This window comes from Paramormyrops kingsleyae, chromosome 23, assembly GCF_048594095.1.
Source record: "Paramormyrops kingsleyae isolate MSU_618 chromosome 23, PKINGS_0.4, whole genome shotgun sequence".
NCBI classification, from domain to species: Eukaryota; Metazoa; Chordata; class Actinopteri; order Osteoglossiformes; family Mormyridae; genus Paramormyrops; species Paramormyrops kingsleyae.
The window spans coordinates 20,416,753-20,433,524 of record NC_132819.1 but is presented as its reverse complement, the minus strand read 5'-3'; the positions used below and the strand labels follow the sequence as shown (position 1 = coordinate 20,433,524).

Sequence of the window (16,772 nt, the reverse complement as noted above, 5' to 3'; positions counted from 1 at the left end):
GACCCGGTTATTTAAGAGAATCCACAGACTTTGAACTGAGCAGTTTAATGTACGAACTATTTGAACTCCACACGCCAATCGAATCGCTTCGCATAAGATATCACCACAGAATGAATGCCATTCAGTTCCATCATATTCGTCAGAATCCCCAGCAGAACAACCTAGAGGGATGGCACCAAACCCCCTCAAACACTTTTTTAGTTTTGGGTGAACTGTCCCTTTGACTGCTTGGTCAGATGAGCTTTATTGACATATTTCTAATGCAAACGTTGTGATGCCAAATATTTGTGGTCAGGCCAGCTTTGTTCTGTGGGACGCGTGGGGGGTGGGGGGGTTGCTGTGCTTATGGTGTTTCCGCACCACTGGAACTTTTTTTGGAACCATAACCTTTTTCTGGAACCGGGGACTTCTGTCGTGTTCACATCGCAGGAACTCGGCCCAGTTGTAGTTCCTTGGAGGCAGTTCCCAAACCCTTTTTAGCACGTATTGCAGACTAGGTACTTTGCGTTGGAACACCAACTGCTGGGGAGGCACTTACAGCCATAGCTTGCTGACTGGTTGGCCACAAACTCCGATGCTAACTTGGAAGTTACGCGGAACTGCAGAAAGAGAGCTCCTAATTATAGTGATATAGCACAGGGGCAGAAGAATGCAGCTACTAAAAACAAGTGTTAAACCAGTTCTAAATGTCATACCAGTAGCCATCAGTGTAAATGGAAACAATGCCCAAAATTTCAATTCATTTTTAATATTTTTCGATAAGCATTTACACGCTTTTAAAGCAAGGTAGCAAACAAATATACAAATACATTAAGGTGTCGTGCGGAGGTGAACAGTGATGCTGGCACTAGTGTTGAGTGAGCTTCACAGGCCAAACGGCGCAGTGGCTCCGCCCCACGAGGGGGATGCGTGTGTGTCGGCCGTCTCCAGAGCAGATGCTGAAACAACAGCATTTAAAAGCTGGTCCTGGGGGGCCCACAATCTTTGGTAGGAAGAACGAGTAAGTGAAGGAGAAGCTGACGTGAGCTGTGTGAAGAGCGATTAGCTTAGCTGTTTGTGGAAAGGCACCGTGAGTCACAGGAATCGCGTAAGGAAGCCGGACCGGCCCGAGACCCCCCCCCACCACCACCCTGCTCCCTCACTTCCTCCATTTGGCTCGTGGCAATCCGATCCTCACATCTGCAATGCTACTTCCCGGGTGGGGGACCCCCCCATCGTGCCTGGACCTGGCACCCGTGACCCCTTCGGAGGGTTACAGCAGCTATCCTTCAACCATCCCCAGCTGGTGGGACGTCTGGCAGGAATCTGAGAACCCTTACTCTGCGCTGAGGTGCGTGTGGGCATGCCCGATCATCACACGGCGGCACAGGCCGATGCACTCGCAACCTAGACTACAACTCTCAGACCTGAAAAGGTGTCCACATCCCATCACAGAAACAGCAGGGGGCACCCTAAGACAGCGCCTCCCCTGAACTAACCCTAGCCACATCGCCCGTACACATTCAGCGTTTCCTCTTTAGCGACTTTACTTGACAATCTTGACTGGAAAAAATAATAAAACAGCCAAAGAGCCCTGAGCCAAAGAGTCTGAAAGCTGCACTATGGGCCGGCGCCACAGCACTTAAGGCGTCTCGTTTTGCTCTGAATGCGCTTGATCGGGGGGCTCGCAGGCGCCCTCGGGGGATGGGGGAGCCCGTGGGGGGTCGAGCTCCACCTCGGGCGGCTCGGAGCAGCGGCTGCAGTGCGACTCGGCCACGGAGGGCAGGCTGCCGCTCAGGGAGGGCGAGTCGCACTCACTGGAGGTGCCACTGCGTTGGCTTAGCAACTGGGCCTCCATGTCCTCACACATCTCCCCAGCTTTCCTGCGCAGCCTGGCCTTGCTCTTCCTTCCAGAGGAGGAGGACGAGTCCCTGGCCCACCTGGGCACCCCCGGGCCACGCCACCCGCTGCCAGCCTCGTCCACGCCGCTCCCACCGCTGTGGTGACGCAGTTTGCCGGTTCTGCACTCGACATCCACCTGCACCTCCATGCCGTTACTATCCCTGTGGACAGGTAAGACGGGCACCAGTGAGCTGACAGGGTGGGACAGAGGGCCCGATGCGAGAGAGAGAGAGGGAGCTGACCTGTCAAGGGGCGCATAGGTGCTCAGGACGGAGCCTGCCATGGCCCTGGTACTGGCGCAGTCGCTGGGCGTCCCCAGGCTGACGGTGCCGGACTCCCCGCTCAGGCTGTGTCGCTCCTTCTGAACATCCGCTTGTACCTCCAGCCTGAAACAGACGCACATCGTCATACTTCCCACCTTGCTGGATGCCCCAGAACGGCCAAGGAACCCAGCTCACCTGACCATGGCGCTGCCCGACAGGCTGCCGGTGATGCTACCCCCTGCCAGAGCCGTGGTGCTGGCCGTCTCGCTCAGGTTGTCCCGTATGGCCCCCACACGGTCCATGTGGCTCCCGCTGACGCTCAGGCTGCCCGTCAGGCCGCCCACGCTGCCCTCGCCAATGCTGGGGTTGTTCCGCGCCTCCGCTGCTGAGGTGGAGTCTGTGGGACGGAGCGATGCCGGCTCAAAGGGGGCAGGCCGGCTGGGGTGGGGTGGGTGATTCGTGGCACCCGTAAAGACAAGAATACCTGCGGGCGCCGTTCCGTTTGCTGCATTCATATCGTTCTCGTCGTCGAACTCGATGCGCACGCCCCTGCCGCTACGGGCCGACACGCCGCAGCCGCCGCTGCGGCACAGCGAGATGGGCACCACCCCGTAGACGTAGGCCAGCATTATGGGCACCCCGATGCCTGCGGGGAAACACTGGACGCTCAGTGCTGGCCAGACGCAGCATGCACCAATCCCGCAGAGGCAAGGCGGGGACCTACCGACTGTGACTGCAGCCACCACGGGGGAGACTATGACAGACAATGTGACACCGCCTGCAATCACCAGGTTCCTCTTGTGCTTTGAGACGTCCTTCCCTTCATAGCGACTGTGAATCTGGGGGGGGGAGGGAGAGAGCAGTCATTCACACCCAGAGCGCTCAGTGGGAAGTCTGCACCCTGGTGTTACCCAGCATCCAGAACAGAGGATCACCAGGGAAGGGCAGCAAGAAGTCATACAAGACTCAGATCTGAACTGACGGGTTTAACCAGCTCCGAACACCCTGCAGCTGCCCCATTTTCCTGGGGGTGTACGTCATCCACATTCACATTTACCTAATGCTGTTATCCAAAGCAACTTACAGTAGTAACTACTGTTAATCATGTGTGCCTCCTGGGATTTGAACCCACAACCTTCATATTGTCAGGGCAATGCTCCACATGTTGAGCTAAAGGAGTATAGTTCTGCTTGAACTAGCCTCACTCCCACACATACAGGTAGGGTATTGAGCATGGACCCAACCTCCTCTTGATGTTCCCTTCCCATGTTACCATTTCACCCTTAGGACTCCCTAGCAGTGCAAGTTTGGCCCTGCTACTCCCCACCCCTTCCCTGCACATGTTTACCCAAGATGCTAGAGGTCCTACAAGCACATGACCCACCTTCCTCCCCACGTACACGGGGATGCCAATGATCATGGCAGGGACAGCGATGCCTGCAATGAGCGCGATGCCCACTGGGGCGCCCACCAGCGTGCCCAGCTGCCACAGGATCTTCTTCTTGCGGCTCCAGGGCTTCTTGCCCCAGAAGGTGCATCCAGATGGGCTGCAGGCACGAGAGACAACGTTGGTCTCACTACCTGACCGGTCTCTCCCTCCACAGCCATCTGAGTGAGCTCTCCCCTCCCCCCCCCCCACCTGAGATAGTGCAGGTCGGAGATCTCCTTCATGCACAGCCAGCAGAACTCACACCCACACACGGCGCAGGTCATGTGGTTGCAGCTACCATCATTCATCTTGATGATGTAGGCGGCACAACGAGGACAGGGCTTGATGTCGTCCGCTGTGGAGAGTTGTGTTCACTGAGCTCCTGAATACATATGCAGGCCCCGCCCCCAGTCACACAGCCCCGCCCTGACATACCGCCGGCCCTCTCCCATCCCCACGCTGACGTACCAATAGCCCCACTCTCCTGACTGTAGCTGAGGGAGGAGGAGCGCAGGCTCCGCAGTTGCAGGCTCTGTGCCCTCTGCTGGCGTGCCGCATCGCATGTCTGGTTCGGATGCCACAGCTGCTTGCAGTGGTAGCAGAACTCCGTCCCACAGCCCTCCCTGCCGCATGTGATTTTGGGGCAGCTGGCGCAGCCAAAGGCTATGACTGCATACCTGCACCGTGTGAAGAAATGGGTTGCGTCAGCAAGCAAGCAAGCACAGCAAGAGCCAACCCCAGAAGCCAGGTTCTATCAATTTCAAGTAGAACATATAATGGAACCAGGGTAACACAGGTAAGAAGCTGAACCCCAGCTACTTCGCAGTGAAGAGGTCGTAGAACTCTCATTTCAGTAGTTTGAGAATAAACACGAAATATCTATACATTATGCAGGATACGTGGTTTTCCTGTTTACCTTTGAACTATCAATTCCTGTAAACATACAGATGTATACAAAGGATAGAATGTTCTTTTAGGTACACAAGTCACTAAGAATCAAAGCCCAAGAAAACATCCATCAATCCTTCCCCAAACACTTATCCTGTACAGCAGGGGTCTCAAACTACTAGCCTGCAACATGTTTTTATTTTACTATTTAATCTCGCCCTCAAATCAATCTTTATTTTGTAGTAGGGATGAAATGGTTACTGGTTTAACGGTAAAATTCCCAACAGTTAATATTACAGTTACAATTTTAATTATCATTAAAACCGTGGCTGAAACTTGTCCAGCATGAAACAAAAGTAACTACAATCTCGCGAACATGAGAGCCCAGGCACAGCATGCTACGTGGGTTTGTTGTGTCAGTACGAACATGGTGTAAGGCAGCATTCTGTAGATTTTACAGCCTTCTAAGGGGACTAAGTCTGGTGTACACCCACTACTTTATAGCTAATGCCAGGTAAGTTAACTTTTAGCTCAATGCATGATGTTGGAACTTCGGTATGGAGTGTGTTTTGTGACAATATTCAAATAAATAAATGTCATATAAATAACTTAGGAACTGTTAATTTGTAATGGTTTTTTCCTAAATCAGGTTCTAACCCTAGTTGATATTTAGATAGGATTTGCAAATTAGGAAGTTTCTGTAATGTGTCTCTAGGAAGGAACCGAAAGATTTGGTTATAAATGAGAATTTAAACCACTAGGTGAGATCAATCTGAACATTGCGACTTAGTTTGCAATGTAACAAATCAGATGTTATGTTTCATTTAGAGCCCGCCCACTGAGTTTGAGGGGTGACTGACAGATCTTTTGAAGGGTTGCTGGTATCATTTAAATGGTCGTTCAAACAATAATTTAAATAATTGAAATGTTCATTTAAATAACTATTTAAATCATAAATTTTAATAATCATTTAAAATGACATTTATTCAATGAATAGTCACAAAACACCCAACCTTCGGAATTGGGGAAAACGTCATGGTTTGTCAGTCTAATTTGCTAATAGTCGCAAACTGGAGCATAAGTGTTACCTGTTCTGAACAAACACTATACATTGTAGTGGGAAAAAAAGCTACCACTTATTTTGAGGCATAGCCTCTGAGCTACATGAATGTCCATTTGCCCAATGAATTCTGTGTACATTTGTATTTAAATATTTTTGAAACGGAACAGTTTTTGAAATTAGACCAGTCTCCTTCCTTCTTCTCTGTGGATTTTCCACCGTAACTATGATGTGACAGCCTTATTTGTGTCTGAAGTTCAGTAAATAGTGGAAGTCTTAGGAGATGATATGGTTTTCATATGTTTATTATTTTAATGTTTCTGCAAACAAAACATACATAGTGCTGGTAATTGTATTCATGGGTTTCAGTATAGAACTTGGTGAAATGATTGCAGTTTGTATATCAGTACTTTCTGAACATTTTCAGCACATTTTAATACTTTACTGCGATACTGATAACCGTGAATTTTGCTCACTATAATAAGATATAATATGATATTAAAATTTCACATTTCATCTCTACTTTGTACTATTGTATTTTCCCTTAATTGATCAGAGGCCCATGTTTTTTAATAGATAAAATTTTTTAATTTCAAGCTGAAAAAGATGGGACTTTTTTGTTCAGCGATTTCTCATGTAGCCCTCTTGGGGGAGCAGCACATAGCCAGTGGCCCCCAGGTAATTTGAGTTTGAGGCTCCTGCTGTACAGGGCTATGGTGAGCTTGGAGCCTATCCCAGGAGAGACAGAGGGCACAAGGTAGAGGACATCCTGAATGCGATGCCAATTTATCATACAACACTTGCATGCACACAGACAAACAGACACACAGAGACAATAGACGTATTTACTGTGAGAGGACACTGGAACACCTGGAGAAAACTCATCCGACAAGGAAGAACATCACACACAACCCTGGTGGTGTAAGGCTATAGCACTACCCACTGAACCACTGCGCCAACTGCTAATAAACAGCATCATTATTACATTCAACATTAACCAGACACAAAGGTTGAGAAGAGAGCTGGAATTACAGCAAAGACTTCTGGGGAATATGGAGTTTCTCAGACTAGAGATGTTTCTCAATACCAAGAATGTAAAGATCGTATTTGTGGTCTTAGCAAGAGTGGTCTTGCAAACTTGGGGCACAATGAATCATGGGATTGCTCTTGTTTGGCAAGGATGCAACCAGTGTATCCTTGATATTTGGGGCGGGGTAAGAACGACATCCAGGGATTTTTACTGTCCTCTATAATTCTGTTCTTAGTATTGGAAGTGGTCAGGACAGACCACCAAACAGCATGCCAGAGAGGGGCAGCATGGGTAATGGCCTCTTTCCCACAGACTGGCCAAGGCAGGGGAGTTCAGACTTACCCGCAGTCTGGCGCAGGGCACCAGCGGCAGTCGGGGTCAGCCACCAACCAGCGCCGCAGCATGAACTCCTCATACTTCTCCATAAGGGCGCGGTCGGCCAAGATGGTGCGGATGTCGTGTGGGTTGAGGCGCTCGGCACACTCGGGGCAGCTGATGTTGATGCGGCTCTCTGAGATCTCGATGCGCAGATACTGGCGCAGGCAGTCGGCACAGGAGCGGTGGGGGCAGGTCATGATGTCGGGGAAGCAGTCCCGTGCATGTCGCAGCAGGCACAGCGGGCACTCCAGGAGCTCTCCGGGGGGAGGCTGCGGAGAGGAGCGCGACGAACACGACGACGAGGAGCCGGAGTTCCCCCTCGCCCTATCCATGCACATCTCAGAGCGGATGCTCTCCACGCTGGCGATGCCATCTACGCCAAGGTCGCGGGAGCGGCGCTTGGGCTCACGCCGGAAGAAGGAGCGCAGTGAGAGCCGGCGCTTCCGTGGGGCCTTCCTGACGGAGGCCAGGCTGACCGACGAGGTCGCCGAGTGCAGGTCGCGATCGGATCCCATTGACCGCTGCTGCAGGTTCATATCTCCGGGAGAGGGTGGGGTAAAGGGGGCAGGACTCCCACAGGAGATGGAGGCTGTTAAGACATTGTGACTTCCTACTGCCGGACCACGTCCTCATGCAGTCCAGTCAGGCATGGGCAGCAAACTCTGGATCCAGGAAGCTGAAGGAACCTCTGGAATCTGGGCGAGTGAGAAGAGGAAGAGAGAAAACAGCTTATTAACAAAGGGCCATTGTAACAGCTCTATGGGTGCCTTGGCTTCCAACTCACAGTCTGAGAACATAGTAAAATGTGGGAGAGGAGCAGGACTGATCTTTTACTGTAGAACAGTGAGCAGAGGCATTGCTTGGGCACTTTCCCCACATGCTATTTCTTGATATTAGGAGGTGGAATTTGACAGAATGTACTCCTTTATAAAGCTGTAAATGAACCGATCTACCAAGCAGACCTGCATACCATCTGCACAAAGACCCTGTTCATTAATAAGCATAAGTACACTTACATTTTATGCAGATCTCAGAAAGCTAATGAAATATTTTAGCAGGGGAAACTTCTACAACCTGCTCACAAGCTCCCACCATTACAAAATTGTGGGTAGTGGTGGTTTAATGGTTAGGGAAGTACACTTGTAATGAAAAGACTGCAGGTTCGAATCCCCGACCAGCAAGGCACCCTGAGCAAGGTACCCCCCCCAAGCACTGCTCCCCAGCTGCTGAATTAGCTGCCCCCTGCTATGTCACAATGTCACATATGGGTTACATGCAGAGGACACATTTTGTTGTGGTGTGTCAACAATGACCACTAAAAAAAATAGAGCTTTTTGAGTTTTTTCAGGACCATGCTAATACTTAAAGAGACCAGTGTTTGTGGCATGTGCATGTCCATAAAAAGCAGCCCATGCACAACCTGTGCAGTAGCAGTCCTAGTGTGAAGATATAGATGTCAAACAGGGAATAACAGGACACAGGGGGCAGCTGAAATGCAAACAAGCTGTCAAGACGTTGTCTGTGAAGACTAAGACACCATTAAGATCAGGGTAACCCTAATCCCGTCAAAGCTATTAAAGGAAACCATAAATGGATATGTTCAGAAAAGAAAAATGTTTGCATCTAATCACAATATGACACAAACTGTCTATGCAAGTGGACCCGGACTGGCCATTTGCTAAACGCCAAGCTTAGCAAAAGCTGACCCCAAGGCACCTGTGGTAATTACAGAGCCTATGTGCGAATCTCTCACCACAGTGGGAGTTTCCGAGAATGTCTGTGACCTCCCTGTACAAATGCCATCTCCCCGACTACACTGGAAAGGCCAATGAAACTCACAAGTGGAGGAAGATGGAAACATGACCACTTTATCTCACTATAAAGTGATTCAAGCCCAAGAACTGTAAGCTTTTGAATACACCCAGAAACAAAGATAATGATGACAAGCAAAAGGGCAGTAATGATTTACCAGGAAAATCTCACCAGACATATATACACACACACACGTTTTTATTCATATCTGCGTGGGGAGCAACCATTCATTTCTATGGGAAAAACCCTAATCCTAACAATGACAACCTACCCAGCCCTAACCTTGACCTTAAGTAACCAAAGAAAACACAAGACTTTTTACATTTTTAGTTTTTTTTATTGCAGTCACAGATTTTTTTTCCCCACAATGTCAAAATAACAGGTTTGTATCACATCTTGGGGAAATTTGGTCCCCACAATGTAATATATACATAATATAACCCACACACACACACACACAAAATACCAGCCTAAGTCCCTCAGCACAGGAGAAAGGGCCACCCCACTACAGGACCAATACACAGGCTTTCCTGTGAGAGTGACGTTCCACAGTTGTACTAATGGCATGCAGCCAGCACAGCACTGTGCTGCTGTTGGAACCAATGCTAAGCATCAGTAGCAACAGCATCATTTGTGTAAATATGTGAGTAACGTACAGAAATGCAGCAAGTATATTGAAATTAACCTATCAAAATCAGTCCCTTATTACTGAAATAAGACACTATACCACAAATTAGAGTCCTTAGTTACCAAATTACCATTGCAGAATGTGCAATCCTTGCCTACAGACTAATTTAGAGAATGAATACTCACTATCAATATTGCTGGTTTCCAAGGAGACTGACAGCTGCCCAGCGCCAGGATGAAACCTGACACAGTTTACTGATAAATTAATTATTTCCATCACTGAGCTGCAAAATGACCATGAGAAACTATCCCTGCCCATTTCTGCTAGGATACTGTATGGTGACAATCAGCACAGTTCAAACGCTGTTCAGCATCGCTCTCTCAACCACCTCTTCCCTGAAATACAAAACCAGGTTTCCATCACAAATCTTAAACACTGGCAGTTCATCATACATTACTTCCACTGATTATTGATTCAGACATTAGAGTCTCCGTCTGAAAACATTACAGCTCCGAGCACAAAGAACGCAATATGAAAACCACAGCATCAATTGTATCATGAGACTACAAAGAAGCAGAAGCGAAAAGTCCATTCAGCAAACCTTAAGCTGGAGGACATAATAAACAAGAATCAGTCAACAATACAGCAAGCAGCTGCCTCCTTCCTCAAGTGCACAGATGAGGAAATGATGTCAGAAGACAGGCATTCCACAGCCTCCACTGTGCATGTGTGTGTTGTGTGCGTGTGTGTGTGTGCGTGTGCGTGTGCGTGAGAGAAAGAGAGAGAATGAGAGCAGCTGTGTGCTGTCCACAAACAGCGCCAATCCCATGGGAAATTCACTTATCAACCACAGGAGCACGTGCTCCACTCTGGCTCCCAAGAGCTCCAGTGCCAGGCAAAGCCACAGCAGGGTTGACTCCAGGGACGGGGACACACTGTCCTCACACCAGGTCCCATTCAGGCCCCTTAACCACAGCAGCACGTCCTTGGCCTCAACCCTGTATGACACACAGCTGTACTCTGCACATTCTCCTCCAATACAATGAAATATTTACACAAGCTAAAAGAAAGCTAGTGGAAGGAGCAAAATGGTTAAAAAGAAAAGCACTACTCTTCTTATAAACGGCTGAATGTTGCACTGCTCTTTCCTGCTACACTTCATGTTTCAAGTACCAAGCACCAAGCAGAGCTTTAAAGATCAACAGGGAGCTCATATGGGCACAGGACCATCTGGCTGCCGTTCAAACATCTCATGAAGGTGTTGCCAAATGGACCCTCTGAGCTGCTGTGAGACACCCAACATGTGAGAAACCCAACCAAGCACACTTCTGGGTACATGACCAAGGAGAGAAAACATGAAACAGAAGTCGGGAAAAGAAACGGGACAATCTCACAAAACCTTTGTCTCTGGGTCTCACGCACCAGCATTAAAAATGTTCCAGCCACCAATTTTCAACATAAAAAGAATTGCAGGATTAACTAACAACAGACTACTGCAAGTGAAAAGTTTAATACCTCAACATATAGAAGCAATAGATAAATCTAGCTACCATTAAAAGAAATATTTTCAGATGAAATAATTATCCCTTCTGCTTTACAGATCAAGTCCATAAACAATGCCCTAGAACAAGAGGAGAAATGTACAAGCTAACACAAACAAAACCCTCTGAACAAATACAGCACAGTATATCAATAAATAAATTCTTTAGTATTTGTCTGGTGGTTGCATATTTAAGGTTTAAAAAGATGATAGGGAGAAGTGAAGAACAAAAACATCCCCAAACGGATTGACATTCACTTTTTCACTACAGGGAGTTCTGATTTTAATTTAATGATTATTTTATAGAAATGGTTAACTCCACATATGTGGTATTAAGGCAGCTCCAAGTTCTGACACATTCTAATAAGTAAATCCAGGCTTCCTTTCACACCTACTCCTATCCTATGCAGCTGCATCGTTAAGCCCAAACACCATGCAAGGTCACATCCTCCAGTACTGGGTTGATAACCACTTGCCTCTGGTCATTACCTTCCAAAAACAGCAAAGTTTCAAAGACTTTGTGTAGCTAGTGTGTGGGGAGAGGTGCCTGTGATGTGTATCCCACGATAGCGGCAGCCATATGCTAAACTTGTATAGCCAAAGTGATTCACAATAACTGGCAGATTTTTCCCCAGCTCCAAAGCTGAATATTTTTTACTGAGGCTGTTTGGTCGAAGAAGCCACAAACAACAGTACAACGGAATTGTTGGTGTGCTGTGACGAGCACAACCAGAGAAAACATGCCAGTGGCCAATTATAACTAAACCAACAGCAGGCTATCAGATTCAGCTTTAAGTCTCTGCAAACATCACAAACACGGTGAGAATATGATCTCAGATCTCTTGAAACAGCCATCGTGTCTCTTCCCACATTCACATGGGCCTGATTGCTAAGTCAGATGTGGCAGTGATACCTTTATTTTCCATTTAAAAATAGCCCTAAATCTGTGGTTATTTAATCAACCACCAGTCTTTCCATGGAAGAATAAATGGAAACAGAACTGAGCTTAATTTTGCAGAATCATCCCCAGCTAAAAAAAGACAGTTTCCAAACTAATTCAGCAACCAGAGCTTTGTAGAATTTTACAGAGAATCAAATTTTTCCAGTTATGCAAAACTCCTGACAGTACATTTACAGGAAATGGGATGGCAGTGCTGGCAAATGGCAATAACACAGAAAAAATATCCTAGCCATGTGATACACCTTTGTATTGAAACACTGGCATTAGTAATATGTAAACTCCTACGACTCCTCCTGAGAAAAGCACTAAACAGGATGAGTTTCACATACACTAAAAGCTAAAGTATAGGTCAGTCAGCTCAGTGTGCCATAAACCTAAACACATGAAGTGTTACAAATACTGCTGATGAATCCCAAGGCGATCAATAGGAATTGCTGTCACTCAATGCTTGTTTACTTAAAAGGTACTTTGAAAAATGAAGAGTTTACATTTCATTTCAGTGGGGCTGATTTTAAAATTAAAACTGAACTACTCACTGACAAGTTGAACATATATGACTTACCATGATAAGTGTATGCAGTGTCCAAGTGAAAATGAAATTCCCTCATCAAATAAAATTGCCATGGTAAGGCTGGAATCCAGTAATAACTGAATTAGCGCCGCGGCACTAAGTTTCCCAGGTAAAAACAACCAACCTATTATACACACAACATATAGATCACTGCTATTAAGGACCGCATTTCTACTGTAACGTTAATGCAACCTTAGGACATCTACTCGTAAAAGCACCAAACAAGACCGCAAATTCACAACCTCTCAACCTTTTGTTCATCAGAAAGAATGAGTTCAGCTCTGATTTTAAGTGCAGGGGTGTCCTGCTGGCTCAAAGACCAGTAAATCAGCTGGAGATTAAGACCTGGATAAACAAACCCTGCAGGGAATTACGATTACAAGTAAGTACAGGCACCATTATAATTCTGTTAAGCAGTTTACAGGCTAACAGCCTGGGTCTCCAGAAGGAATAACCACCAAGTGAGTCCGGTTCAACCACCTTTATTCACTCATGCTGTTTGGTGCCACAGCCCTTTCAACACAAAGGCAAATAAAGTTAAGCTGGAATGTTGTGTTTTGATGTTTGTGCACTTTTTAATTGCCTGAGTCAGCACTATAATATTGACTTACAACATACAAACAGCAAATGCAAAATGAAAATGCCACAAGCTGATGATGAATATCATTACTAAATGGAATGCTCAAAGATTTTTGTTCACCGACCTCCATGAGCAACGCTATGAACTGTCCGGGAACGTGCAATCATAACAGAGCAGATTCATATTCAATTAAAGCTATTTTCTCAAATAAAGATACAAAGTTTAACTGGAGAGAAAATTGTTCTTGATGACCACTAAAACAAAGAGAATGCAGGGTCTAGAAATGCCATCCTGTAGCTGCATCCAGCAAACCACTGAGCTCTGAGCAAAGAAACATGGAGAGAAGTAGCACTAGCTATAGATAAGATAAATGCTTTATTGTCATTGTAAGTACAATGAGATTTAGTTTGGAACACGCCAGCAGATGCACAGTATATTTACAATTAAATAGATTCGAGGCATAAATGGGAGAGTATATACAGTCACTATATATGTACAAGATATATATAGTGCTGGTAAGTACGTTCGCAGAGGTAGAGTTTTCAAGTGGACTAAATGCACATAAATAAGGAAAATGCACGTGGGGTTTTGCTTGAGAATGTTTGAGATCAGTGCTGCGAGTTCATAAGTGTGATGGATGTGGGGTAAAAACTGTTCCTCAGCCGGGATGTGCGTGCGTACATATAGGACACCATCACATGTACACCATCACTGTTCTCAGGGGTGCAATGCAGAGCAACACTGCAGCCAAATTTAAGGTCACACTGAAGAACAGGATAACACAGTTTTCCTGAAGCAGGGCACACTAATGTCCCACTAAAGCACCAAGACAACTTCTGGGGTTTGTGAGAACTTTAAAGTAATTTAAATTAACTGTGTCCTATATTTTCTACTTGATCATTTCAAATATGGAAAAAAAGCTTAATAAGAAACTATGCAGAGTCACTGGTGTTTCTGAGATCTTGCATCATTCAGCCTGAAAAGCTTAACAGCCTTGGGCCACCTCGAGGCCAGCAGGTACATGGTGCGTGCAGAACTTTAATCATTCTGCCAGGTCATTGGCAGGACTGAGGGCCAACGACAGCTCTATCAAGCCCAGCAGGGCCATATTAGTGGACAGACGACGCTTACAGACATGGGGTGACTGCACCCCATGACCAAATTAAAAAAGCAAAAGACCGAAGCCGGAACCCTCCCTCGGACCAAGCCGGTCTATACTCTAAGAGAGCGAGACGGCTTCCTCCGGGACTTCCTAGGCTATGCTGGGCTCAGCTCTACGTGACTATTTTCTATAAGGGCCAGTTAACTGTATTTTTTACTATAGTGTATTTTTCAGTCTGTGCCTTAATGCCGTGTCTTATACATTTATATTTCTTGCACTACGATCAACGAGATGGAAATATCATCTCAGTGTATGACCCATGGATCATACAGCTGAAGATGACAAAGATACTTCGACCTAATGGCAACTTATCCGCTGTCCAAACCAGACAACATCAGGTCAGAGTCATTATCATCCTTATCATCATCATCATCATCAATATTTACCGGAATTCCGACCCAGACCAGCCCCCCCGAGTTACCGCCACCCGTACCAGCAGCACACGAAACTCTACGAACCGGCAGGGCTTTTACCAGCCCGCCGGTGGGTGGCTTGGCACACACATGGCATCGGGACAGCCGGTCCCTCGGGGCTTCTGTTACGGAGGAGAGCTCGGTCTGAAACACCAGCCCCGCAGCCGCTCACACAGCACGAAGCGCACGGACTGTACAACCAGAAGCGCGACTAATGACACGCTTAACCAGCTAGTTAACTGTGCACACAAAAGTCAAGGCGGGTTGTACTCGCAAACTTGGACAGGGACCGCTCTGAAGTCCAGCCTGGACCGAGCGACCGTTACCGGACCGGGACTCAACCGCTAAACGAAAGGAAAGCTCGCGAGCGACCCACCGTTAGGGGGCAGAGGGACACAAAGCCCCGCCGACGAGCGCCGTCCGGTGAAATACGTGACGGAAAAGTCCTCACGTACAGCTCGTTTCTCTACAGTTTCACTTCGGGCTGCCGGAATCCCATCGCAGCTTGTAACCGCTCCCTCTAACCAAGCCTGGCCAACGTCCGCCTCCCCTCCTCCTCCACCTCCCTCTCCGCGCTCTTGCCCACAGTGCCACTCCCGATATTCTCGCGAGAAGACGCTGATTCTTTCATCGCTGGTGTTTGTCTTCTCGCGAGATCGGGACAGCCGGGGAGGAGGGGGGATTTAAATGTCATATGTGAGAAAAACGTCGCCGGCTTTCCATGTTCGGTGGCCAGCTGGTGGTGCTGTATTCGCTGCCGTTTGATCTACCCAATACACACTATTTTCATGTAAATGTTGCAGTTCCTGCCTCAACGCCAAATTAATGTTAGTGAGATTACAGTACAAATGTATCCTGAGAAAATACCGTCCCGACTATGACCTTTGCTTTGAGTGCATAAAAAATAAACAATGCAGTCCATTTTTTGCTTTACTGAGGAATTTTGATACTCTGAGCCCGTTCACCAGATGTGCTTAGCCTTCACAAACGCTTCCCAAACGGCTCTCATTTCGCTTTCAAGTTAGAAGTTTATATCATCCATGTTATAGTTTGTGATTAAGAGAAATTCTCAAACAAATAAAATTGATGACTAATTTAACAAAACACATTGATCTACCAGTTGTAGGGAGATAACCACATATTTGCAGTACAGGCACATGTGCGTAAAGTAAATAAGTACAACAGAGATAAGAAAACAAGTGCACAGTGACAACAAAAAACAGTTTAGTTCAGGGTGTTTCCTTGCCTTGTGCGGTCTGATTCTTGTGAACATAGAGTAAACAGATATGGGAAATAAATAAATGTTATTTTGGTTTGTGGTTCGAATGATATGTAAATATATGCTCTTCAAATCTCCTGCTGTATTCAGGAATGGCCTTCAATAAATAAAAAGTAATTTAATCCATGTGCCAAACCTATTTACTATGAGTTCACAGACATGTAAGAAATGTAGGTTAGCATGAGAGAAGAGCCTGAGAAGTTTGGCTTTGCATATTATCAGTGTAAAATGTAGCTGTGGGATGCTAAGGGTGACATTGCGTTTTAAGGATCTTCATTATTCTGGCGTAAGTTCTGTTTCAACATTTTCTTAGATGGGAACAGTCAGCCAAGACTGGTAAGTTGCTCTAATACAAAGCATTGCATTTAACAGCAGTGCTTCTGGAAATATGTTTGCCAGCATTTTTCGAAAAGGTATAATAAAATAGTGGAGAATCTTCCATTGTTTGAGGAAAGCAAGGATGTCTAAAACCACAGTTTCTTCTTGTCAAAATACTACAACTCGTGACATAACTAACGTTGTAAGTGACTGGAGCAGCTGAATAATTGAAGGATTACAGGCTGTTCTAGTGCATATTAGCAGGACCAGCTGGAGAAAAGCAAGTTTTTTTTTTTAGAAAAGCACTGACTGATGCGTGACTTTGTGCCAGTCACTCCAATCTGTGCTCTGTCGTCCATCTGGACTGAGCATTCTACTTGTGACACATGAGTAATATCTGCAAATATAGTCAGTTTTGTCTCAGTAGAAGAAAATATAATTTCATCAATAACTCTATAATAAACCCTTGTAATAATAAATCTGGTACCTCCAAGGAAAATTTTGGTGGTGCTGATCTGTTTTGACTGAGTCTGACCCAAAAACACAGCAGGATGCTCTCTGTCTCTGCAATGGTTTGGC

At 46.5% G+C, this 16,772-nt stretch overlaps 1 protein-coding gene across 1 annotated transcript; it reads right to left on the bottom strand.

Moving 5' to 3' along the window:
• Positions 1 to 729: 729 nt before the first annotated feature.
• Positions 730 to 15,231, bottom strand: LOC111848281 (E3 ubiquitin-protein ligase RNF19A-like). Its single transcript, XM_023820160.2, has 10 exons — positions 14,973 to 15,231; positions 6,894 to 7,624; positions 4,042 to 4,250; positions 3,784 to 3,928; positions 3,529 to 3,691; positions 2,869 to 2,983; positions 2,629 to 2,790; positions 2,340 to 2,541; positions 2,124 to 2,267; positions 730 to 2,042 (listed from the first exon to the last, which is right to left on the bottom strand). The coding sequence occupies exons 2-10, from the start codon at positions 7,463 to 7,465 to the stop codon at positions 1,622 to 1,624; spliced, it is 2,133 nt and encodes a 710-aa protein (XP_023675928.2). The 5' UTR covers positions 7,466 to 7,624; positions 14,973 to 15,231; the 3' UTR covers positions 730 to 1,621.
• Positions 15,232 to 16,772: the final 1,541 nt, after the last annotated feature.

Excerpts from the sequence above, each read along its gene's own strand:
- LOC111848281 (XM_023820160.2), bottom strand. The coding sequence starts at position 7,465 with ATGAACCTGCAGCAGCGGTCAATGGGATCCGATCGCGACCTGCACTCG. Across the intron at positions 3,692-3,783 it reads TCCGACCTGCACTATCTCAG|CCCATCTGGATGCACCTTCT; the intron begins GTGGGGGGGGGG and ends TCGTGCCTGCAG. Across the intron at positions 2,791-2,868 it reads GGTGGCTGCAGTCACAGTCG|GCATCGGGGTGCCCATAATG; the intron begins GTAGGTCCCCGC and ends GTTTCCCCGCAG.